Genomic DNA, 21,434 nt, shown 5'->3' on the forward strand with positions numbered 1-21,434 from the left:
CCGGCTCTTCCAGCTCCTTCCCTCGGGTAGGCGCTACCGATCAATGCAAACTAGAACGAGCAGACATTCCGACAGCTTCTTCTCTCTTGCCATCAACTACTAAAACGGCTAACTTACAATTCCATTGCAACATGCTGGCAATTTCTTTGCCTTGAGTTTGTTGTCACATTTCTGTCAGGCCAATTATACATTTATTCGTGCACTCACTGTAGTAGTCTCGCCACGCTGCACTATTTGCATATCTGTTGTTGACCAATACTGGCCACTCATGCCAGAGTAGCATCTGCACCACTTGCACACTGACTGAGGAGTATCTGCAACATTTGCACAATCAACATTGTCCCAGATTATCGCACTACTAGTCACTTTAAACTGCATATCCTGCCCCAAGTGGAGGAGTTCTAATACCTTGGAGTCTTGTTCATGATTGAGGGAAGAATGGAGCGGGAGATCAACAGATGGACCGGTGCAGCGTCTGCAGTAATGCGGAGTCTGGAGCTGAGCCGAAAGGGAAAGCTCTCGATTTACCGCTCGATCTACGTTCCTATCCTCACCTATGGTCACGAGCTCTGGGCCGTGACCGGAAGAACAAGAATTCGGATAAAAGCGGCCGAAATGAGTTTCCTCCATAGGATGTCCGGGCTCTCCCGTAGAGATGGGGTGAGTCAGTCTCGAAAGGGTTACAAAAGCCATTTGTAATGCTTTAGGATTTCAGCGAACCATAGGGAGAGCCATTATCCTCACATGGGGAAAACATGGAACAGTAATGAACCTTCCCAGGAGTGGCCGGCCTACAAAGATTACCCCAAGAAAACGGCAATGACCCATCTTGGACGCCACAAAGGTATTCGGAACAACTTAAGAACTGCACGCCTCCCTTGTCTCAGTTAAGATCAGAGTTCATGACACAACTTTAAGGAAGAGACTGCAGGCTGGGAACTCATATCTCAAGACAAAGGGCTGGGTAATAATATACGTAATACTGTATACAGTGGAATCTTCGGATTTACCGGACAGAAAATAGTGTACAGCTAGAACTCAAAATCACGCCTCCCATACACCAGCAAGATCAGGTTGGATAAACTGGAAAACCTTTCAAACATTTAAGCTGTTTGTCACTTATTTACAATAATTTTGTACTGTACTGGTTTTTTTAGGCCACGAAAAATTGCTTCAATGTAACGGACAATCGGATTGAAGGATCAACCCCTATTCGTCCGTTAAATCGAGGTTCCACTGTATACAGTATTACGTTTATTACCCAGCGCCTTTGTGTCTCTTGTTGGTTTACTTATTATATGTAATAATGGTTTTGAAAAGCAAATTTCTCTCTCTCACTTGCTCTCTCTCTCTCTCTCTCTTTCTCTCTCTCTCACACACACACACACACACATGCCTTTCAAGGTCACCGAAGGCATATATGAGCCATCTTTGCCATTTTTCCTTGACTGATGCTGTTCATTTGCCACCTAGTGAGCATTGTGTTTATCTTGTTTCGCTTGTGTGAGTGAGTGTGCATGCGTTTGTGCGTGCGTGCGGAGGCTCTGCTCAACTAGTTCCACTGGAAAGAAGTGTCACAGTCCTGGGAGGAAGCTGCATTGACGTCAGGACCTCTCACGGCTGTCTGCTGCCGCGCCCGCCGAAAATAACTCCGTCCAAATGAAAGCAAATGGACTGCGGCCTTCGAGCGGATTGGCTGCTTTTCTTTGACGTAATCTTGTTTTAATGAACATTAGGGGTCTGCTTTTTAGAAAAGCTTCCACATGCACGAGGAAAGATGATCAAGTCTCAGTGGTGCCATCCACCTCCTCTCATCTTCAGAAGTACATCCTGAGCCCCCCCTGCGCTGTTCCCCAAGGTGCTCTCACACTGGCGGAATGTGCTGATGTGCACTAGAAAAGTGTATCACAATGCAGCAACACAAAAAGAAGACAAAAGAAGAAGAGGATGCGCCCACTGCCTTACTTGAGAGGGCTTTTTAGGGGAGGAGGAAAAATGGGGAATTTATTTCTCATTAAGAACTGTACAATGTGATTTGTGAATGTGAATCCTCTGTGCTAATTTGGAATGAAGATGGAAAAAAAGATGCAATTAGATGGATGTTTTAGCGGGTACTGTTATTTATTAAGGTTGTACAGCCAGGGAGGGCAAGGTATAGTCAAATACAGCCTGCTTCGTTTTTTAATGCAGTCCATCGAGCATTTACATTATTAAGAGTCGTGTATCGGTAATATTTTGCATCTCCAAAACCACTATCCATCCACCCATTTTCCATATCCTCACTAGCCTGGAGCCTATCCCAGCTATCTTGGGGCGAGAGGCAGGGTACACCCTGAACTGGTCGCCAGCCAGCCAATTGTAGGGCACAACCATTCGCACTCACTTTCACACCTACGGACAATTTAGAGTGTTCAATTAACCTATAATGCATGTTTTTGGAATGTGGTAAGAAACCGGAGTACCGGGAGAAAACCCACACGGGCACGGGGAGAACATGGAAACTCCACACAGGCGTGGCCAGATTTGAACCTGTGTCCTCAGAACTGGGAGGCAGATGTGCTAACCAATTATCCGCCTCCAAAACCACCACTATTCAGGAAATCAACAAAATGCCATCTTGCTTGCGTTACCAAAAACTGCATCGGTAGTATACGCTCTATTCTGTTCTGCGCCCACATCAAGACACCATCCAAAATTCATGTTGAATCGCTAATTTAATTTGCTAAATTATTACACTGTCATTGATTAGAATGTTACTGACACGTCGCCACCAACCATGCCCCTCAAAGATTGCGCTCACGCCGAACCCTCGACCAGACAAAGGTTTTAATAGCTAACGACTATGGTTACGTTATCTTCCCAAACTCCACTTCAGCAGTCTGAGCCATGATGCAATACACAAAAATATTAGCTGATTAAGCAGTGTAATTATTGGAAATGAATCGATAGGAAACCTACCTTGAAGGAAGTTCATTTTACACAAAAGCATTTACAGCTATGGATTTTTAACAAAACAGGCCTTCTTAAAAGTATCTAACCTATTTGTACTCGTTTTTGTCTAAAAAAAAAAAAAAAAAGACTTTCGATTTCAACTTTCGAAACAGAGATTTACACTTTAGATATATGCTTTTCACTGGATAGTGACAGTACAGTTATGGGATAGTTTCTATAATTTAGCTGAATTTTCTAATGAACTCCTGTTGGTTCCCATAGTTACAATTAGAAACATTGCCATTGCACAGTGTACAATGAAATGGTGGTTCCCAAAAACAAGAGTCCAACTTATATTGTCCATCTGAACACACATGAATATACATCTTTCTCTATGGGCAAGTTAGCCTTCAGCTGACCTAACATACACGTGTGACAGGAAGCCAAGGACTTAGAACATAGGAAGAACTCAACATAAAGGCAACCAGAAGAAATCCTGAACCGGTGTTGCCCTCCGCAATAAACAGAAGCGAAGACAGAGGCCAAACAAGCTGGAAGCAGCTGTCAGCTGTACTTCTTGCTTTGTTCTGATAGAATCCCCACTGGACCACAACTTTCAGCGCCACAGCTGACATCACAGTGGGCAGAAAGTACACCGACCATAATGTTAGGTAGACATTAAGTCTCACAGTGCAGGGGTGGGGCAAGTTTTTAGGTCAAGGGCCACACTTATTTTTTGATGGGACAAATGGGCCAGGTCATTTGAAGATGAGGTTAAAAAAAAATTATATGTATGTCTGGGTAGCACTTTCAATGCTATGGCATACTAAATAGTATTTTATGTTGGTCATGAGGGATAATTGTATTATTCACAGATAATATTTAATGAAATGCAATTGCTTAACTGTATAATATAAAATCAGTTAACCAATTATTTGAGATAATTTTAATTAACCATATTTTGCTGACAATACAAGCGGTTTCCAGAGAAATTTTTGTTTTTGTTTTTGTTTTTTTTACTATAGGAAGTTCTTGCATGTTGTGTACTCTTATGATCTAATCTTGAGGCCCAAAGGGAGGAAAAAAAAGTTCCAACTGTTACTAAATGTTCATGTGTGCACGAGCTTGATGACATTGTAGAGTCTGCAAAAGCAGGCGTGACACGGATGTGTTTGTTACTTTATTCAGATGAAGATACAGTAGAACAACATCAAATGTGTGAAGCACTGAAAAGAACAATAAAAGCACACTGGTCATCAATGTTGAACAATGACGGTCGTGTCCACTTTTTCGGCGTTAACTTGTTTTTAGAACAGCACGGCAGTGCCAGGTCAAATGCTCCAGTCTGGTGTACAGTAAAAAGCAGTTCACCGCTTCTTTCATTGGCACAAATCCAATACTTTCTCCTGTCTTGTAAGGACTTGGGGACCAACATGACAAGAAAGGTGGTCCTTACCGGTCTATATTAAGATAAGAACATGTTGCGTCTGAACCACTTGTAGTAGAATGTCACATTTTGATGTTGCTAAAACAACGAAGTGGGGGGGGGGGGAATGTAAAAAGGAGGGATGTGAGGGGGGGTCGGTAGCTAGCTAGTGAGACTATTAGTCAGCATGCAGCACTAGACGGAAGCATCCGTTTACAGCGAGGGGGCTTGAAGGATCCCGGGACAGGAGGAAAATGGAGAGAAAAATCTTAATTATCAGATTGGTCTATACAGTTAGCAATTGATCTTGAACATCAATAAATATCTTGCAAAAGGGATGAGTTGAGACACGCTGCTTCACTTATGCCAGAGAGCTGCAGGTAGAGAGAAAATAAAGACATCAACTACAGGCAGTAGATGTCCTTCGTGTTGTTAGGAGCGCTTACCACTGATGGCCTCCTGAGCAAAGTACTTGACGTCCATGTCGGTATCAGTGGCCAGCTTCTCCAGCACTGGCTTCACTTCACCCTGCAGCGTGCTGATCACACAAAATGGTGGCCGGTCAGGCGTTCCTGCGCAGACGTTTTGATGACTGCGACAAGGAGGACTTACCCTTCGTCCAGGATAGGTCCGATCTTCTGCAGAGATTTGGCCACGTTGAAGCGCACATTTGCCACCTGGTCGTTGGACATCTTGAGGACCACGGGTAGCATCTGCTTGGTGGTGATGTCCTGCCCGCATGCATCGGACAGGGCCTGAAAGCAAGAGGAGATTATTTTATTTTATTTATATTTTAGATATATAAATAAACTATGGCTCGCCAGTATGGGATTTCAAAAGTCAAAAGAAAGAAGAGAGACGAGAAAGATGAGCGGCCAGTTTGTTCAAGAAACACGCGCAGGACTTCTACCAAGAATTTCATACAGCATAATGGTGAGTTGTATTTTTAATCATTTGTTTTCATTTATTTCTATGCCTGTCCGTCAAAATGTGTCTAAATACTGGTCTGTGGTGCAAAGAAAAAAGTTGGGGACTGCCATAGTGTGGCGAAAAAAAAATGACGTCATTGATAAATCAATTGACTCGATTTTCATAACAGTCAATGAAAAATAAATAAATAAAACTGGTGCTCTAACCCCTGAAGTGAACACCTGTTCAATAGAGAGAGAGAGAGAGAGAGAGAGACCCACACAATAGGTGAAACCTCAAAAAATAAAAAACTTTTATAGCTTTCAACATTTCAACTTGAGACAACTTTTAAACAAAAGTATTTGAGAAAACAAAATTTCAAGCATTAAAATGCAGGCAAAAAAACGTATATACTGTAGTGCCTATGTATTAGATTCATGCATGTGGCTTTAAGTGGCCGACAGTAGCTCCTGCCTGTGTGAGATCTTTTTTTTTGTTTTTGTTTTTTTTTAATTATTGTGCTCCTGGCATTCAATAAAGGACTGAAAGGTGCATTGGTGACTACATCTCTCTTTTTCCACATGCAAGTGGGCATTACATTAAGCATACTGTAAAACCAATCGCTGAAAAATCCAAACTTAGCAGGGCACAAACATTTAAGCCTGGCTGGAAGTGAATTTCCATAGGTTGGAAGCTCTGCTCCTGTGAACATCCCCAGGCGACACACCCACCAAGGCATAAATAGACAAGACTCAGGCACCTGAAATTTATAACTGAAAAATACTTTCACAATCATCTTTATTTGCCAAGTATGTCCAAAAAACAAGGAATTTGTCTCCGGTAGTTGGAGCCGCTCTAGTACAGCAACAGACAAGTCAATTGACCGAGACAACTTTTGAGACATAAAGACATTGACAAAAAACAGTCACTGAGCAATAAAGGGTTAATAGTTATCTGTTAATGCCGGTTTTTTTTTTTTTTTTTTTTTGGGGGGGGGGACAATTGTGCAAAAGATGCAGAGTCCTCTAGCACTTAGAGCAGTTCGAATGACTAATATTGCAATAGTCCGGTGCAATGACCATTGTGCAAAGGGCGCCGAGACTTCAAGGAGTGTATGCGGTTTAAAGTGACGAGTAGTGCGATCATCTGGGACAATGTTGATTGTGCAAATGTTGCAGATACTCCTCAGTCAGTGTGCAAATGGAGCAGATGCTACTCTGGCATGAGTGGCCAGTATTGGTCAACAACAGATATGCAAATAGTGCAGCGTGGCGAGACTACTACAGTGAGTGCACGAGTAATATATAGGTAAAACAATGTGTGTGAGACTCACGTTGATGCAGAAAAGAGTAGTCATCCTGTGGAGGTAATTGGGGTCGTTGGCCATGCCCAGAACCTTTGGCACGATGGTGTTCTGTGCCCACTCCGCTCCAAACCTCTCCACCAGCTTCATCAGGTTACAGGTGGCAGCTTCACGGATTGCGTACACTGCACAACGACAAATCGATATTATATTACTGCGCCGATCTCACCTAAGGAACCACATTCACCACTTTAGATGTTTAATTTAAAAAAAAATATTTTATTAAAAAAAAATAAATAAATAAAAAAAATAATAATAAAAAAATAAAAAAAGCCTTTGAAAACAACCATTGACCCTCCTGTTACATTGGTACTGAGAACAACTGTGGCCGGTTGGCTGTTCAAAATTTTGCTGCGCTGTCCAGCTAGGTGTTCAATGATTTGCACTGAAATGTAAATTTGGCTAAATAAAAACAGCTGCCTGCTATGGGTGAAAACCACACTCGGGGCAGAGCAAATTAAGGAAAACAAAACAACGTAGTTTTCCCCCCAATATATGCATACTATTGCAGTGTGTAGAGATTTTAATCACAAGGAGCATTGAATAAATAAATAAAAATGTTGCTAAAATGATTGTATGAAGTTCATACATTCTGGAGTGTGTGTGTACTTCATGCAAAAGTAGTCTGGCCCTTACCCTAGCATGCCACAGAGAGTTTCACAAAATATTCACAAATACCAACCTAGCCCCCGTTTCACAAAATATATTCACAAATAACAACCTAGCCCGACAAACAGTACTATACAGCTAATGCACACACAAAAAAATATGGAACAAATGAAAGTAAAGAGGAATATTTGCTTGATTTTTATTATGATTTTTTTAAACAACCTGTAGTTAAAAAGAACACCGCAAGGAATTCTGGGAAGCATTAGCAAGCAGCATGATGCTTTATGCTGCCTATAATGCAGAGACTGTCACTGTGAGGCACATTGCCTCATAGTTTAGCCAGCAAAAAAAAAGACGGGCGCCTTTCACATCCACATGGGTTGACTTTCATGTCACACAAGCAGAGGAGACCTGGCTTTTAAAAGCATGTGCTTGTGTAGCGTGTGTGGATAGTGACCTCAAGCGGACAAATAAATAACTGCACCTCTTTAAATCATCACATAACGACACTGAATTTGTATGAAACCTAAATGTGTAAATATGCAATTAAAAAAATGGGCACTACTTTGTGGGTTTCGCCTACTGTTTCTGGACCATAACCCCTGCAATAAATCACTGTATTCGGTTAGCTAACATCGACACATGACCTTGTATTTGCATTCATAGATGTGCCATTGTAGTACAGATTGCACTTTATCTTCCTTGGTAAATGTGAAATGATCCCAAACTTTTGACCTTCTTTTACAGTCTCCTGGCTCGACACCACTGCGTCGACACAGAGGGATGCGTGCGACTGCAGTACCATTAGTCAGTGAGGGAACTTGATCCCTGCAAAGCTTCAAGGCAGAGATTTTGCTTCAACCTTTTTTGTAATCTAATTATTCAAGACAGTGTTGCAGGCCTAACTTAACACCTTCCTTTTCCGGCATCTGATAGTCATCTTGAAAGGATGAGTAATTTTTCTTTACACGTATATGATGTCAATGTTAAAATGTTACTCCAAACGTTCCATGCACAATTATACATTTTATGGAACGAATGGACATTTTATATGGGATCGTTTGTTTTGAAATGAAGAGACATCTTCAACCAGGGTCATGGAACGGATTGTTTCTACCTTGGAGATTCCCTTGGATTAACATGTATTTGTATGACTGTTCTCTGTTATCCAGTTAATGCATCAGCACCTATAGGAGCAAAAATAAAGCATAGTTTCACCTTACCATGGTCAATAAGCCAAGCCATACAAAGCGTGTTCAGCTTCTCATCGAAGAATTCCACTCCCTGTGCAGGAAAATACAATTAAAAATCACACAAATACAATTTTCTCGAGTTAAAAAGTAACTTTCAGCAGCTGCCAAGTGGCAGGAATATCAATTATCGACAGTACAAAAAAGCATTAGCTTAACTGTACTCATTACTTGATAATGTACACCGTACAAGTTACAGAATGATGTCATCAACATTAACAAATAACTTAAATATTAGTGTCGTTGAAGCCACAAACGAGCAACGTAGTGCAGACTTGACATGCCAAAGCGCCACCTAAATATAAACGAGCAAACCATTCTCAGTACACCTGATACAGACTGCAGCAACCCTGCAGATTGTGTGCGGGTTCATGAAGGCAACTTTGTGCGTCTGTTTGTACAACGAACCTTAATAATGTCCTCTTTACAGAAACTCGAAGTACTGACCATTTCCAGTTTAAGTGTGCCAATCCCTTGTCCCCATCCATTGTGTTTGCACCACTGGCTACTTGGGTACACGTGAGTTGATCATGTGCTGCAAACGTGCAATACGTCACGTGTACGTCATTGCCCCAGACGGCTCAATTTATAAATATTTTTGCCTTTTTTCGATATTTTACTCAGTCGCTGTCTGCATTTTAGTTATGGATCGTTAAGTATAGTGTTTCGTCTGTTTTATTAGTCATTACTAAACAAAGGCTGAAAATTGGTCTACACTTATGACATGCACCGTGACTAAATCAAGTGTCTTGGTTATTGACTTGCCTTATGTTCCCAAGCACTGTAGTTTGTTAAAGATAAATATCTTGCCTAAGCACAAATAGCATATTTAATATCAAAGGCATATTAAGATCTTGCTCTCGCGAACAAAAAAGCAACTATTAGCAGATATATCAAAGTAACTGTAATCTGACTACTCTACTATAAAAAGTAACGCGTTAGATTACTTATGATGTCACCGGACCGCATTTATTGGAGCTGGCATCATTGCTCACCAGCTGACCGGCCAACAGGGGCATGTACTCGATGATGGCCAAGCGGACCCTCCACTTGGCGTCCTCGGCCAGCTCCACAATGGCTGGCAGGAGTGACTGGGACAGCTGACGGATGCCGATCACCTCGTTGACACAGTCCAGGTTGGAGATGATGTTGAGACGCACCTCGGGGCACTGTGGACACACAGCAGTCAAAACCACCACTCGCACACAAAATGTTGCATAAACCTAAAAATAGGGATGGGCCAGTACCGATCTGGTATAGTATTGGGCTGATACCAGCGTTATTAACACATTCACTGCCATTGACAGCTTTAGAAGTCAAATATCCATGTTAACTGGGAAGGCTGGCAGTGAATGAGTTAAAAAGGTATCGTGTACTCATGAAGGCTGCCGACACACAAGGCAAAAAAAAAAATCTTTGTATCTTTGTTCCTCTATTTCAGTGAGGCATAGTGACAGACAGAGGAAATTAATGGTCTTCTATTAGATGGCAGGAAGTAAATAGTAATTATTGTATCCACTTTTTGTGACATTTATATTTGTTGGTGTGCCGTGAGATTTTGCAATTGTAAAATATGTTCCTTGGCTCCATAAAGGTTGGAAATCACTGCTCTAGTCATATCGGGTATTCTAATCTGTCAGGTCAAACCAACATTACAATATGACAGAAATAATGGGTGCCAACTTACTGCAATTACATTACTTTATTGTAATTAAATTACGCGACCCTAGTGAGGAGAAGCGGCTCAGAAAATGGTAATTAAATTACTTCACCCACACCGAAACTTTAGACCGTGATTCGACAGAACGGCGGTATGTTTACGTACAACCGTCAGTGTTAGCAGTAGCTTGCTAGGTCGGCTACATAACGTTTTGTTGCCTGCTTGCGAGTTGTATCGTATTAAAAGTATGTGAACATACCTCAAGCAAGCCTTAAACGACCATCCTCTCCTGTCCTGAGCACCGGTGACCACCAACACCCCCATTTTGTCCTTATAATACAGTCAGTGGTATCCACTCTTGTTGTCGTCGCAACGGTAACGAGTGTATCCGGTCGCATTTGAGTTGACAAGATAGCCCAATGATCGTAAAAAACGGGATGCAGCGGTATTGGAATACAAGATTTTATTGCGGTAGTCTGACATAGTGCAATCGTGAAAAAGCAAATTTGTCTTGTCGTCTGATCCGACATTAGGTGTTGTCTGTCCCACACCGCCGACATGTTTTTTATTGATTTATTTATTAATTATTTTTTTAAAATAACTTCATTGGCCGTCAGATATTTACAGTACTACGCCAAAGACACGCGACAAGGCTTAAAAAAAAACTAGTTTTTGTATTCAAATATACTGTGCATGATGGCGATGGAGTAAATGTCTTTTGCAGAGCCTATCAGTTCGGCGACTTATGACAAAGCCGATCAGCATAAAATACTAATTAACGGTCAATACCGATCGGGCCGATAAAATTGTTGTAAAGTCTAATGCTAACCCCAATGTATTAACCCTTATGTGGTTTCCATTACGGCGACTACTGGAACAGTTAATTTCTAATAATAATAAATAATAAGGTACTTACCCAAATACAATTTAATGAGCCAAGAACAAGGGGTCTTTTGGTTTACAATGGAGTTCTGTTCCGACCGCAGCGATGTAACCCAAATTTGTAACAAAGTATCTACTAATGCAGTAGTAAAGACAATTATAGTAAATATTTGGATTTAAAGACTTCAAGGCCAATGAGCAACAGTTACAGGGGTAACTGAGCATGCCGTCTTGCGTCATGGGACCACATAATTAAGCCGCTACGCAAACTCATTCATTTTGCGCCTTTCCTAACTGCGTATATCGCAACCTTTGTAATCGGAGGACTCCCCATGCAACCTTTTCCATCATACTCGTTTACCTCCTCACTGTACAAAAACCAAGGAATACAGAGTAGTTTGACTTTTCCTGTGTGTCAAAACAAATGATTAACCAGGATAATAAAGTAGTTTTATTTCCAAAGACGATCACCATGTTGCCAAGAATGGTGACCACGTTTAATTAACCGTATGAGAGAAATTCAGGGTATTTTAACAGCTCAGGGCAATTTTCATGAATATACTCCAATATATATACCCCGCCTCCTGCCCGATGACAGTTGGGATAGGCTCCAGCACGCCCGCGACCCTAGTGAGGAGAAGCGGCTCAGAAAATGGATGGATGGATACTCCAAAACCCACAATTTGACAATCTGAGTTGCCTGGTTAAAAAAAAACAAAAAACAAAAAACGAGCTGCACAACAGTGAGAGTTGTCTCTTTAGGAGAGAGAGAAGAAAAAAATTAATGAAAAGCACCGCGTGAGCGTCACCATAAATTATTGAAGTTTTGCACATCTAAGCTGTCAAGTGTTTGAACAATAATCAAATTACACACTCTTGGTCTTGTTTTGCACCAACAAGAAAGTGGGCTAACTTTAAATAGGACTGAGGAAAGCAGAGGAATAGAAGACAGTTTCAACTCTTAGAAGTGTAGAGAGGAAGACAAAGCGTGACAATGCTACAGAAGAGTCCGACATCGATTCCATTACTCTTTTTCCTGGTTAAAAATAAAAAGTGCAAGGGCACCTGTATAAAAATCATGCAATGATCACAAAAAGGATATTGGCTGTGGAGTTTAGTGAAGATGTAGAAAAAGAGAAACAAATGTGTATTTTCCTCTACCTCGTCCTTGAGCTGCGCCAGGAAGAGAGGCAGTAAATGCTCTATTGTGTTATCCTTGCCCAGGATGGCAGAAAGGCCCATAATGACCAAGGCCAGTGCTGACTTCACATGTTGGTTGGTGTCTGAAACCAGTTCCTGCCCACAGGCGGCAAAACACAAATAAACATCAGAACTAACAGTCGGTGGAAGTTGATAGTGTAAGATAACAGTCATATAAAAAAAAATATTTTACATAATGTATGTATGTATGTATGTATACTCTCAAATTCCGAAAAAAATAAATAAACTGAATTAGTCGAATCAACCTTAACACATTACTTTACACTTTAGGTGTAAATAGTGCCCTCTGCTGTTGGAAAGCTGGACAAAACGCAGGCCATTTCATGTCATCTTAAGAAATAATGAGCACCGCGGACAAGTTGTCTCTTCAAGGTGTCAGCAAAGTTCATAAAAAGTTACAAGGTGGGCTGTAAAAAAGATGTCTTAAGTGTCCCTACACATGCAATTCACAGCAAATTGAGTCTGAAGTTCACCTGGAAATGGCAGATATTTTTTACCTTGACGCAGGGTAGGATATGAGTCATGATGATCTGCTCACGATTGTCCTCTTGGAGGTTCTCACAGAATTCTAACCATAAGAACATTCAGTAAGTTATGCGTTGATATTTTGCGTTGATACACCTAACCTATAATTCCATTACAGCAAGCTGGCAATTTTTTGACTTGAGTTCGTTGTCACATTTCTGTGGGGCCAATTATGTATTACTCGTGCACTCACTGTAGTTGTCTCGCCATGCGGCACTATTTGCATATACTGGCCACTCATGCCAGAGTAGCATCTGCTCCATTTGCACACTGATTGAGGAGTATCTGCAACATTTGCACAACCAACATTGTCCCAGATGATCGCACTTCTCGTCACTTTAAACCGCATACACTCCTTGAAGTCTCAGCGCCCTTTGCACAATGGTCATTGCACCGGACTATTGCAATATTAGTCATTCGAACTGCTCTAAGTGCTAGAGGACTCTGCATCTTTTTGCACAATTGTTTTTTGTCAATGTCTTTGTGTCCCCAAAGTGTTCTGTAAATTGACTGTCTGTTGTACTAGAGCGGCTCCAACTACCGGAGACAAATTCCTTGTGTGTTTTGGACATACTTTGGCAAATAAAGATGATTCTGATTCTGATATTTCTTATAGAAGTGCGTTTCAAGGACTGACCTTTGACTTTGTTAGCTGCAGCGGCACGGACCTCAGCCTCGCAGTCCTTAAGAAGGTTCTGGAATGCTGGGACCAGGTCGTTCTTTGTGATTTCTGGACCCACTGCTTTTTGAAGCTTGGGTTGGGGGGAGAAAAAAAGAACTTAAAGTATCCAAATAACTGATCAACATTAATACAAATGCATGGATTGAGTATTTTAAAAGTTATAAGAAGAATTAAAACTTGTATTCGGGTAGCACCGTTACCAATCAATCGTACCGTCAGCTATTACAAAGGCAACTCTGTTGATCATATACTAACTTAACTTTAAAAAAAATAATTCTATCACAGAATGTTAAACTATATTATGATATACCTACTGCTTATTTAATATAACTTTCCTTAACTACCGACATCGACCACAGGGAGTAAAGAAGTGAGTAACGATTCTCGGCACAGCAAAGCTGACATCACAGTACACATTCATCATAATGGCATTGTGAAAGTGCAATCGCATAACAAGCACTTAGGCACAGTGGCAATCAATGTCAGCAGTAAAAGGGCTTATTCTGCACCTTTTGTCTTTACTCTAATGTCTGCCACATTTAAATCCACAGCAAGAAAGCAGTCCGAGCAGCGTAGCTCAAATCTATTCAAAGATGATTAGCAACATCCATCTAAACTGGCGCATTACTCACAATTATTCCATATCACTATTAACACTGCAGTGAGTGAGTTCATTGTCAAGAAATGTTAGTGAAACGATTTTACCTCAGAGAACTTGTCAGCCACCATGTAACGGACCCTCCAGGATTTGTCCTCGGCGGCCTGTCGCAGGGTGGGCATGACCAGGGTCTCCAGGTCCTCCTGAGGCAGCAGAGTGGCAATGCTGACGCAAGCCTCCACTGCCAGCAGCCGCACAGAGTCCTGATGGAGGAGAGTGAAGGGATAAATTCAGCCACTGACAGAACAATGTAGATTGTACATTTAAAAGTACAGTGGAAGGTCCAAGGCACATCTTAAAGGTTATGATCACAAATAGCCAATTTTATTCAAAAAATGTATCAGAAAAAATACATTTGCACCATTAAACAACAAAATGTACGTGTGTGGTGCAAGTATTGTTGTTGTCTACTTTGTGTTGCCATCCTCCTAGTCCACACTATAATATATGTGACTTTGAGTGTGTGTGGCTTTAAAAAGTGGGGCCTGGCCAAGTGAGTGACGTGAGAGTCAACAAATGAGAGTGAAGAGTTGGCGGTTGTGCGCTCAGGTCAGGTTCTGGTTCACCATTAGCCAGTCTGCATCTTAAACGTCTGGGTGTTAGTTGTGGCCTCAGCAGCTCGTGTACGAATTTGCTTAGTGTACGTTTTATTTTTACCATTTGTTCAATAAAGCGACTGAAAGTGCACCTGCAGCTGTGTCTATGCTTGATCACCTGTGGGGGCATTAGAATACATTCGACCCAACAGTGGTAGGCTATATTAAATTAGCTAACATCGACAAAGAATCTAAATCAAATCAAATAGTGAGGCTCTTAATGCCCAGCTCTACGAGGACTAAACCATTTATCGTTTTTAGATCAACATCGTAATTTCAGACAACACAATCACGTGATGGCGAAAGCTGTTTTTTGGCAGCGTTCCCAAATCCCTGAACGATCTATAATTTTAATGGTAAGTTTGTTTTAATAGGGAGAGAAAGAACACCAAAAAGAAAATCCTCCCTCCTTTCCCGGCTGCTTGCAAACTAGGGGGGAAAATGCTACGCAGCGTGTGAAGCTAACATGCTCAGTGTTCTCACCAGCTATGAAAAGCTCTTTCTAGCTGGGCCGGCTAAACACCATCCTTCCGCAGTGCTGATCCTTTCCTCCAAGTAATTAATTCGCACCTCCATGGCAGCGAATAAGTTACATTTCTGACACATACCAATCACTAAATAGTGGACGAAATGGAGGAGGAGGCGTGGGTGAAAAAAAGAGGATATTTTGAGAGGCTGGTCCTGTGCTCCCATTCAATCACTTCAACGTAACCAGCGCACGGCGTTCATCGCTCGCGCACATTTTGGCAACAATGACCACAAGGGTCACTATTTAATCCACAATATCCACAGTATTGTTGTAAACCACAATTCATGTATGCTTGTATATACTGTATTTGCATGGCTTGGAGGCAGCAGACTATCTCGACCACTTAAAACCCGGGAATGCAGTTCCAGCAGTGTGTGAAAGCTTAAGTTTACGACGCCATCTTGCATGAAATGGCCCTGAATACAGCGCAATTCTGGTTTCGAAATGCTTAGGAATTTCTTCCAAAATAAATTGAAGTCAGTTATTCCTCAACTCCGGAGTTAGGCAGGTCATGCAAAGCTTTGCAGAAAATGCAGTCATTTCTCATGAGATGAGTGTGAGTGTGTGTGTGTGTGTGCGCGTGTGTGTGTGCGCGCGTGTGTAACAGCCACGCGCAATGGGCAGGTACTTGAATACTAATTGTCCAAACTACATCACAACGACAGCAATTTCAAATCCCCCCCCATTTTGCAGAGCTGCCAACCTATAAAAACTTCCAGAACAATTTGTCCAAATTTGTCAGAATTTTCATATTTTCAAAATTTTGTCCAGGACATTTCTGTGGGCCAGTCATAGTAATTAATAAATTATGGCTTTAATATTCGTAATGTTAATGTTTTTATTGCATTAACCTCGTAATGGTGGACGCAGTTCCAGCCTGACTAAGTATAAATATTTGCGATTTCGTCATTCCATGCTTTTATATTACATATTTATATTTCCTGTATCCACAATTGCTGCTGAAATGATACAAATTTACCTATTGCGGGACTAATAAAGGTTATCTTATTTTATATGACAAAATATCTATTAATACTAATATACTTTTAACCTGCACACGTTGTGAAGTGACGTGTGCAGTGACATAATAATTATTTCCTGGTTTAGATGCGGCATCCTGTGTGGACGTATATTATTTCATTTATATCTTTAAACACGTATTAATTGGCCTTTTGTTGTTCAAAGTTGGTTCTCGCCGTGAAAACATGGTTCAAGCCAGACCCTGTGTGACTGACAGGTGTATCGTTTCACCAAATCACTTATTTAGATGTTTTGCAACTGCTTGTAACAATAGCTTAGCAATTAGCATTGACATTGTCTTCGCCAATCCACTCCTCAGCCTCCCATCATGACACTTTTGTAAGAAGTGTAGCTTATTTGCTACCATGGAGGTGATGATCAGTGACTGACAATGCCTTGACACTGGACGCTTGGCAGCCAGGGAGGGCGGGGGGTTAAAATAGCATGCACCGAGCAGCTGTTCAATGTGAACGCACCGGTAATGTCAGACACTGGATTTCCCCCCAATATCCAGAACAATCGGTGCTACGACCGTTAACGAGTCAACGTTCAGTGATTTCTATAACAAAATACAGTAATTCCGTAACATATGGCAGCTCTGCGTTTTGCAAGAGGGTTGGTGTTCAAAGGCTATTGCATTCAATCGAGTAAACGCATGGTGTTCAAATTTAAAACCAGGTAAGACTCATTTTGACCTATGTTATGCATAAAACTGGAAAAATGTGGGTTTTGATGGAAGGGGACCATCAAACTTCTGCTTGTATGCATGACCATTGTGGGTACATCAGATAATTAGGTAAGGAGACTGGTACCTGCTCATCGGAGGCCAGAGCTGTGAAGAGGGAGATGATGTCGCTTCTAACATAATCCAGCTCCAACACTCGGGCAAACTCGCCCAGTTTGGAAGCGGCAGCACGACGGACCATAGGAGTGTCATCTGAACACAGGGTGCGGAAATGCCTAAAAGGTGACCACAAACACATTTTATCAAACGACAATATAATTCACAGGACTTGGAATAAAAACGACCCCAAAATAGTTCTAGTGGTGGTGCGAAAAAGACTTACTGGCGAATCTCAGCCTTGACAGTGCTGGAGACACGAGGATAGCAGACGCTAAAGAGCCCGCAGGCAGATGTGCGAGAGGTGAACCAGTCACCGCAGGACAGACGCTTGACCAAGGGCTCAAAATGGACCTCCAGGTCAACTGGAGAATGCTCCTGAGAAATCTTACGGAGAGACTCCACTGCTTTGTCTCGGACGACAGTCTCCTCCACTGTCGCTAGGCTCTCCAGGGGAGGCTGGGAGTCAGGGAAAGGATGACGATGTCATATTACATACTGTATGCAACAACTGGCAGAAGTCAGTACAGTACAATTCAGATTTTTACTTTTAATCAGTGTTCGGGCTGCCCATTCACCAATGGCTAATTGAAACATGATCCGGTGACTGGGATATCGCCCACGTTAGCCACACTGGTGAATCAAAAGCGCCCGCGTCAAAAGCTCATCCTAATAAAAATTGAGCGCGCCCATTCTGCTGTGTATAGTGATGGGCAAATGATACCGAGGCTTTGGAGCTTGTGTCACTCTTCCTGAAGCGGAGCGAGTTGAAACGCTCCGTCAGCGCTTGTATCAAAACACTTTTCTCCTTATGAAGGGTGTCAATGATGGTTTTCTGCACAACTGTCAAGTCAGCAGTCTTCCCCGTGATTCTGAAACCTAATAAGCCAGACTGAGACCATTTAAAGGCTGAGGAAAACCTCTGCAGGTGTTTTGCATTATTAGCTGACAAGATTGGGACACAGGAAGCCTACAATGTTGCACTGTGTCATATATAAAAATGTGGGGTCTTTCTGCCATAATCAAAATTGAAACAAAGGCTTGAAATATTTCACTTTGTGTGTGGTGAACAAACATAACTTACAACTTTCACTTTTTGAAACAAATGATTGAAATAAATGGACTTTCGTTCGATATAAATTTTTTTGGCACATACCTGTAAAGTCCTCACGATCCATCTTGAAGATTATTAAGTAAGTGAATCATATTCAAGACTTACTGTAATTATGAACATTAATCAACATTTAATATAGTTTAAGTTTAGTTAAATCATTAAGTCAATTTGATGGAAGGTTTTTCTTTTTACAATTCAATAGTAAAATAAAGATTTGTTTATCATATCGATTCATCATAACATTTAGGGGTGGCCAACAAGAAAGTTATTGGTTGCTTATATCCAATATCGTGCTGGTCATACTATAGAATAATTAATTTCTTGTGTTTAGTGAATCATGCTGAAGATAAACTTACTCCCAAAAATGACATGCTAAATCGAAATATTTGTTTAGAAAAAAAAATTAAATCTCACAATTACAGTATTTTCCCAAATCGTTCTGCCCTAATCATGATTAATGACTAGGTAGTTTTGATTGGGCCCACATCGTTACAAGCTTATCGGCTTCCCAGAGATGAGGACTGGCTAAGTGTGGCTAAAGGTTTAACCACATATAAAACACACAATGATGTGGCCAAGTACACACAAGTGTGGCTGGGAGATTTTTAAACGATTTAGCAACATTGGCGAAGAGGTTTCATAACCCAGTGCCAACCCTGCTTAATGGGACTTGGACCTGCAGTGTAAATCCAGCCTTAATGTAACTAGGAGCTAATTCAATGTTTGAGGTTAGTTTCAATTCCAGAAGGCGTGGAACTTACCAGTAGACAGTGGACATACTCTGGGCCTCCCACCAACATGGTGAAATTGCCCAGCTGCTCAGCCAAGGCCAAGAGCACCTCATCTTCATCGTAGATGGTGTCTAATGGACAAAGAGGTTAAGCGTTCCAATTTCATGTTGGAGAATATGACACCATTCTTGATTGTGCCTTAGCATGTGATAACACTGTTAATGAATGACTGTCGAGTCATAACATGTTTTTATTGGGTGGATGGAGGCAAATGGTTACCCGTGAGGAAAGGAAGCAGTTCAGTGCGAGTCCGCTCCACACCGAGAGCCAGTGCAATAGTAGACAACTTCTTGATGCTGTTCAGTCGCAACTATATTGCAACAGAGAGAATTAATGACAAGAACGCATCTTGATGTCATATTCAACATGCAGTCAACCTCACCTACTGGAATTTTATTTTGGAGATCAAACTATTAGCTGAAAATCACACCAATGTGGATAATTGTGTATTCTGTAACACACTAAGGTGGCACCCAAACACCCTGCTTGAAATGGCAATAAGAATGAAGTAGTTTGCCATTTTTAAACTCCTCATTAATACGTATACGTACAGGGGTAACTTTATTTTTCCATCTTAGCAAGATTGAAAATTGTAATATATTGTTGGTGCTTAGCTCATAGACATTTTTTTAAGGGTCATGTTAGTTTGGTGTATATTTAGGGTTGTGATTCTCTAATAGTTTGGGACCCAAAAGCGGGTCAGTATATTTTCAAACTCATCTTACAAAATTACCCCAAAAGAATGAATGGCTAACAGATGATGTGATTAAAAAATAAAAATGCTCCAGAATTGCACGTGTACTTGCATATGTGACGAAGACTGTCCGTAACGTCCACTAACAACCCAGGCTAAATTTAGCTACTCCCTGACATACTAAAATGTTAATCTCTCAGTTGAGACGTTAACATACTTCCTTGACACTGATTACTATTTTCAGGGCTTTGGTGCCATCTTGTGGTTATAGAAGGAGAGCTAAAAAAAAAAAAAAAAAATCGGGGAGTAGGTGAAACCACAACTAGGCAGGATTTAACTTTCAATTCAATTTTGTACATCCCGATGTCATGTTCATCCTCACTTTCTCAGATAACCTGAAAGGAACTGTAATTGGAAATTGTTTCAAGATATAATGTCTATATTTTCAAAGGCTACTTTTTGTTGCGACTCGCGCACAAAATGTGGGTCAAAGGGTGACAACAGTCGAGAACGACTGGTTTTGACTGTTATTATAGACCATTATAAACATTTGTGTGTGTGTGTGTTTGGGGTAGAGCTGAGCACGGCTACTGTTGTTATCGTGTTATTAGCCCTATGGCGAGGGCTAACATCAAATGCGACACAAAATGCAGTCAATCTGAGTCGAAAAGTTGCGACACACGCGTCACACTTCTTGTACGAATGAGAATACAACAGAAACTCAAACTACAACGGCAAAGCTGCTGTCGTTGCTAACCAACCACCCGACACGGAAAGACGTCAGAAGCTGGAGCGCCCAATTCCTTCCAATTGGACATTCCAGCGGTTAATTAACAACTGGTAGAGAATACGAGAAGTCATATTTGATCGTGTATCGCTAACAGGCTCGGTAGCTATCGTAAGAAAGTGATGAGCTAGGCAAGGGTGCGCCCCTGCTTGCTTGGGAAAGCCGGATAGGCCCCACTAGCTTCTTTGCCAGTTAGCAACCGCTCGAAAAAATGTCCCGTTACCGGCGGACTATTTAGGGGAACGGCTCGGCGCTCGCCACCCACCTGAACATCTTCGTTCCTCAGTTCGTCAATGAGAACAGCGATAGGGTAGAGCGAATCGTCTCCATCGGCTCCTGCCATTTTAGATTGTACGGGGACGAACAAACGAATGGCGGCTGCGGCTGGGGCCGACGACGGGGTTTCCGGCTCACTTAAGAGGGGAGCTGGTGCGTTCAATGAAATGCGTTTGCAAGTCACTCAAATGGATGACGTGACAACAACAACAAAACAACAACACGCTTGGAAATTTATCAGTGGACACGTGAATAAAGGCAGTCGCCGTTTCATTGTATCCACAGTACATAACCACGTCATTAAAAAAAGCTGAATAAAAGCTGTGTGAATATTTCTTTTAAAACACACAATCACTGTACTGTATAAGAAAATGTAAATCCTTATATCAAATGTCCAATATCGCCATACATGTCAAGTCAAGACAAGTTCATTTGGCCTTTAAATCTTATTGTTGCTTTTGTTTTACTGGCATGAATAAAATAATCATTGTAATTTCTCCAATTTAAATATATATTAGTTTTAAAAAAAAGTGTTTGCTAAAAATACAGTATATAACAAAAAACATTTAAAAAATGAAAAACGGATTTATCCTCTATCTATCTATCTATCGATCTATCTATCTATTTATCTAGCTATCTATCTGCCTGTCCGTCCATCCATCCAGGACAC

The 21,434-nt window shown here is 41.3% G+C and overlaps 1 protein-coding gene across 1 annotated transcript; it reads right to left on the bottom strand.

Annotated features, from left to right (window-relative positions):
• Nucleotides 1-4,098: 4,098 nt before the first annotated feature.
• On the bottom strand, nucleotides 4,099-20,946 carry ppp2r1bb (protein phosphatase 2, regulatory subunit A, beta b). Its single transcript, XM_061681344.1, has 15 exons — nucleotides 20,754-20,946; nucleotides 19,227-19,317; nucleotides 18,978-19,078; nucleotides 17,329-17,561; nucleotides 17,074-17,221; nucleotides 14,164-14,319; nucleotides 13,414-13,528; nucleotides 12,749-12,819; nucleotides 12,192-12,326; nucleotides 9,484-9,657; nucleotides 8,462-8,522; nucleotides 6,600-6,754; nucleotides 4,970-5,112; nucleotides 4,804-4,895; nucleotides 4,099-4,731 (listed from the first exon to the last, which is right to left on the bottom strand). The coding sequence occupies exons 1-15, from the start codon at nucleotides 20,829-20,831 to the stop codon at nucleotides 4,715-4,717; spliced, it is 1,770 nt and encodes a 589-aa protein (XP_061537328.1). The 5' UTR covers nucleotides 20,832-20,946; the 3' UTR covers nucleotides 4,099-4,714.
• Nucleotides 20,947-21,434: the final 488 nt, after the last annotated feature.

Source organism: Phycodurus eques, chromosome 7 (genome assembly GCF_024500275.1).
Source record: "Phycodurus eques isolate BA_2022a chromosome 7, UOR_Pequ_1.1, whole genome shotgun sequence".
NCBI lineage: Eukaryota > Metazoa > Chordata > Actinopteri > Syngnathiformes > Syngnathidae > Phycodurus > Phycodurus eques.